General features: G+C 50.5%; 1 protein-coding gene across 1 annotated transcript; it reads left to right on the top strand.

Moving 5' to 3' along the window:
- Positions 1-387: 387 nt before the first annotated feature.
- ENH_00000160 (sulfate transporter, putative) lies at positions 388-3215 on the top strand (the record flags this gene model as incomplete). Its single annotated transcript, XM_013583911.1, has 6 exons — positions 388-698; positions 980-1064; positions 1363-1531; positions 1756-2373; positions 2590-2697; positions 3208-3215. 6 exons carry the CDS (start codon positions 388-390, stop codon positions 3213-3215), a joined length of 1299 nt encoding a protein of 432 aa, XP_013439365.1.
- Positions 3216-5348: the final 2133 nt, after the last annotated feature.

The following is a 5348-nucleotide window of genomic DNA, read 5'->3' as shown; positions in this document are numbered from 1 at the left end:
GTTTTTTATTTCATTATTTCAATTTATTAAATTCAATTCTGTCGTTTTTAAGTGCTGAAGGGGCATTTTGGCTGTAGCGGGGCGGCGGCGCGGCGCGGCGCTGCGCAGTGTAGCAGCAGTGGCTGCAGCAGCTGGAGTTCACCTTCTGCTGCTTCTTCTTTGTCTTCTTTTTTTTTATTTTAAATCCATTTTTGCTTTTGCTGCTCCCAAGACACGAGCAGAGGCTGGGGCTCTTCTTGCTGCAGCTCTTTCTGTCTCCATCGAATTCAAACTTTCCAATTTGCTGCGCTGCAGCAGCAGCAGCTCTTCTGTAGCTTCCTTTTGCAAGTTTATAGCCCAGCCCCATCTTTTCCTTTTGGCCTTCTTTGCCCGATATCCCAGCACACCATGGCAGACGGGGGCAGCTCCGCTGCTGCTGCTGCTGCTGCGCTGCAGCAGCAGCAGCAGCAGCAGCAGCAGCAGCAGCAGCAGCAGCAAGGCAAAGAGACGCAGCCCCGCAGCAGCTTCGCCTGGCTGCGCCGCCTGCGGCTGCTGCCCAGCAGGAAGCTGCAGCAGCGGGAAGTGCCTGCGGGCGAGTTGCAGCTGCAGCTGCAGCAGCCGCACGCAGCAGCAGCAGCAGCAGCAGCAGCAGCAGCAGCAGCAGATTCGAAGCAGCAAAAGGGCGGCAAAGACTCTGAAAGCGTCACCATTTCGGTAGAGTGAGTCTTTAATTGCATTTTAAATAAATGAAATGCAAAATGGCGGAAAGCGCATGCATGCGCGCGCCGGGGTGTACAGACAGCTGAGGCCAGCGGCGAAAATATTCAACTTTCCACCCAGCGGCCGCTCCAGCCGTCGAATTTCTTCGTTTTTGAATTTAAAAACAACAAAATAATGAATTGAATTATTAAATTCGAATTAAAAACAACAAAATAATGAAATTGAATCATTAAATTCGAATTATATTTCAATTTGAATTCGTTTTCCCGCTTTTCCGCAGATGCCACCTCGGGGATACCCCCAAAGGCAGCAGTCTGGCCGGGGCTCCCCAGCGCAAGACTCTGACGGAAGACGACATCCACCGAGTGCGTTTGATTTGGATTTTCGTTTCTTTTCAATTAATTAAATTCATTTATTTATTTATTTATTTATTTATTCATTTATTATTTATTTATTATTTGTTTCGTTTCGTTTGGCGGGAGAAGACTCTCGAACTTGAACGGCGGGGTCGTGAATTCAAGTTTCGCGGAGAACTGGTGCAGAACTTGTAGCGATCTGTGGCTAATTTTGTTCCAATTGGATTTATTTAATTGAATTAAAGAAAATAAAAGGAAAATTCGCGAAAATTGGGTCCAAGTTGCTGCATTTTGCGCTGCTTTCCAGGACTTTTCCACTCCGTCGGAGCGCGGCAAGCTGCTGCAGCGGCTCTGCAGCAGATCCCGCAGCTGCTCCCCCGCCAAGTTTTTTCTTTCTTTTTTTCCTTTGCAAGAAGTGCTGCGGACTTACAAATGGGAATACCTTTTGCCGGACATCTTCGCCGGCATTTCCGAAGGTGCCCACACCCCAAACCCCAAACCCCAAACCCCAAACCCTAAACCCTAAACCCTAAACCCTAGCGCTTCCCCGCTGCAGCCGCCCCTCCGTTCCCCGCCCACGACCCTCCCACCTCCCCCGAGCCCGAACCCCTAACCCTCCGCGTTCCCCTCCGCCTCCGCCGCCGCTGCTGCCGCTGCTGCTGCTGCTGCTGCTGCTGCTGCTGCTGCTGCTGCTGCTGCAGGGGTGATGGCGATCCCGCAGGGGATGTCTTACGCGCTGCTGGCGCGGCTGCCCGCGGAGTTTGGCCTTTACGCCAATTTAATTTACCCTTTGGTTTATTTGCTGTTCGGAACTTCTCGTCATGCTGCAGTTGGAGTTTCTGCAATAGAAGATTTGCTGCTGGGAGAGGCGGTGAGCCGCGTGCTGGGCGAGCGCGAGCGGCTGGCTGCTGCAGCGCGGCTGCGGCTGCTGGCAGCAGACGCTGCTGCTGCTGCTGCTGCGCCTGCAGCAGCAGCAGCAGACGCTGCTGCTGCTGCTGCGCCTGCAGCAGCAGCAGCAGCAGCGGCGGCGGCGGGAGGGCGCCCCGCGGCGGCGCTGCTGGAGGCGGCGGAGCTCGACGAGCTGCTGCTGCAGCAGAGCCGCGTGCAGGTGGCAGCAGCACTTGCTGCTGGGCTGGGGCTGCTGTTTTTGCTGCTGCGGCTGCTGCATGCAGGACTGCTGGCAGATCTTTTGGCTGTTCCTGTTCTTTCGGGATTTTCAACAGCAAGTGCTTTTCTCATTGGCAGCAGCCAGCTGCAGCACGCCCTCGGCCTCCGCTTTCCCCCGGAGCTCGAAGACGCGGACTTCAAACTCCTCAGGCCAGTCCTGCTGCTGCTGCTGCTGCTGCTGCTGCTGCTGCTGCTGCTGCTGCTGCTGCGGGCGCTGCTGGGGTGCTGCGCAAGGTGGGGGCGGGGGTGGTGGGGCTGTCATGCTGCTGTGGTGGGAGGGCAATTATGGTGCTGCTGCCGCTGCTGCTGCTGCTGCTGCTGCTGCTGCTGCTGCTGCTGCTGCTGCTGCTGCTGCTGGGGTGTACAGACAGTGGTGGTACTGCATCCGCCACATCGGCGAAGCCAATTGGGTCTCTGTCGGCATTTGCGTCTCCGCAATTTTCATTCTCGCCATTTGCAAGTTCCTCAATCGAAAGTCAGCAACACCAAGCCAGCTAGCTAGCTAGCTAGCTAGCTAGCTAGCTAGCTGGCTAGATAGCTGGCTAGCTAGCTAGCTGGCTAGCCATTTAGCCAGGTAGTTAGCTGGCTAGCTGGCTAGCTGCGTAGCGAGCCAGCGTTTTGGACAGCTACCAGACGAGCTAGTTTCTGAGGCAGCTGGCTAGATGACTAGCTAGCTAGCTAGCTGGCTGGCTGGCTAGCTAGCTAGCTGGCTGGCTGGCTAGCTAGCTAGCTAGCTGAATAGCTAGTTAGGTGGCTAGCTGGCTAGCTGGGTAGCTGGCTAGTTAGGTAGCTAGCTGGCTAGCTAGCTAGCTAGGTAGGCAGCTTTCTAGCTAGCTAGCCAGCTAGCTAGCGAGCAGTTGCGGGTTGGGGTGTACGGACAGCGCATTGTGGCGGGTTGCTGTTGGGGTGTACGTACAGCAGGGGATGTTGGGGTGTACGTACACCGCAGGTACTGCCGGCGGATTCCGCTGCCAGGCCCGCTTTTGGTGGTAATCATTTTTACTTTTTTGTCTTTTTTGTTGGACTTGGAAAACTCTGCGGGAGTTCGAGTTGTGGGGAAGATTCCCAAGGGGTTTCCGAAGCCCGCGGCGCCTTCTTTCTCCATTTCCTTCGCCACCATCAGTCAGGGTTTAGGGTTTAGGGTTTAGGGTTTAGGGTTTGGGGTTTGGGGTTGGGGTTTGGGGTCAGTTGAATAGTTGAATTGGATTGAATGATTAAATTGAAATTGAATAATTAAATTGGAATTAAATTGGAATTGAGTTTTTGAATTTTTGAATTTGAATTTTTGATTTGAATTTGAACAGAGTTGAATTTGAATTGAATCGAATTGAATCATTGAACAATTAAATTAAATTAAATAATTAAATTAAAATTAATTAAAATTAAATAATTAATTTAAAATTAAACAATTAAATAAAACAATATTTGATTTAATTAAATAATTGAATTAAACAAACAATGAAATTAAACAGTTGAATTAAATAATTAAATTAAAGAATTAAATAAGTGTATAAAATAATTGAACGATGAAATTAAACAATTAAAATAAACGATTAAAAACTTAATTAAATTAAAAATTAAAAAATTAAAAAATTAAATAATGAAATTAAACAATTGAATTAAACAATCAAACTAAACAACTAAACAAAATAATGAAATTAAACAATTGAACAAAATAATGAAATCAAAAAACGAAATTAAACAATTAAATTAAACATTAAACCAATAAAATAAATAATTAAATAAAATAAATAATTAAATAAAATAAATAATTAAATTAAATTAAATTAAATGTTTTATTTGCTGCTGCAGCGGACGGGGGGGAAACTGTAGTGCAGCAGCGAAATGTCTGCGTGCTGCTGCTGCGGGAGGCTTTGGCTTTGACGGCGATGTTTTTCGTAATTCACATTTCAATTGTTAAAACCATTGCGCAGCAAAAAGGGGTAAGCAGCAGCAGCAGCAGCAGCAGCAGCAGCAGCAGCAGCAGCAGCAGCGGCAGCAGCAGCAGCAGCAGCGGCAGCAGCGGGGGCAGCGAAGGCAAACCGCGCGCGCCTTCTCGGCGGATGCCCATGCTGCTGCTGCTGATGCGATGCTGCTGCTGCTGCTGCTGCTAACGATGATCGTAGTAATGACTGTGCTGCTGCTGCTGCTGCTGCTGCTGCTGCTGTTGCTGCTAATGATGATCGCAATAATGACTGTGCTGCTGCTGCTGCTGCTGCTGCTAACGATGACGGTAATCATGATTGTGCCGCTGCTGCTGCTGCTGCTGCTACGATGACGAAAACAATGAGCGTACCGCTGCCGCTGCTGCTGCCGCTGCTGCTGCCGCTGCTGCTGCTGCTGCTGCTGCTGCTGCTGCAGACGTACAGGATCCGTCCGGACCAGGAGTTGGTGGCGTTGAGCATGTGCAACTTGGCGGGCTGTTTGCTGCAGTGCTTCCCCAACGCAACTTCGCTGTCGCGCAGCAGCGTGGTAGCAGCAGCAGCAGGGTTTACGCAGCTGCATCAGCTTTCGAACTCTCTCGTGCTGCTGTTCACTCTTTCCTTCATGACTCCTTTGCTGCAGCAGCTTCCTGCTGCTGTTCTTGCTGCTGTCGTGCTCTTCGGCGTCTACGGCATGCTCGACTTCAGCGAGTTCTTCACCCTCGCAAAAATCGGTCCGGCCTAGGGTTTAGGGTTTAGGGTTTAGGGTTTAGGGTTTAGGGTTTAGGGTTTAGGGTTTGGGGTTTGGGCTTTGGGGTTTGGGGTTTGGGGTTTGGGGTTTGGGGTTTGGGGTTTGGGCTGCTGTTGCTGCAGCAGCAGGTGGTTTGCTGCTGCTGCAAGTGCTTCTGGTTTTGGCTTATTTGGTTTGGTTTTCTAATTTTGGATTAATTTGAAACTGCTTCCCAACTTTCCACGGAGAGCTGCTGTCGAGCTGCTGCAGCAGCAAAACACGTGCTGCAGCAGCAGCAGCAGCAAATGCGTTGCTGCTGCAGCGAACGCTGTGCTGCTGCAAGTGCTTTGGACGTGCTGCTGTGGGTGCTTTGCTTCTGCATAACAATCATCTTTGGGTTTTTATTGTTTCTTAACTACTTGATGCTGGCCTGCTGCAGCAGCAAAACACGTGCTGCAGCAGCAGCAGCAGCAG

Source organism: Eimeria necatrix, genomic scaffold (genome assembly GCF_000499385.1).
Source record: "Eimeria necatrix Houghton genomic scaffold, Enh_scaff1005, whole genome shotgun sequence".
Classification (NCBI taxonomy): Eukaryota; Apicomplexa; class Conoidasida; order Eucoccidiorida; family Eimeriidae; genus Eimeria; species Eimeria necatrix.
This window is presented reverse-complemented; position numbering and strand designations above follow the sequence as displayed.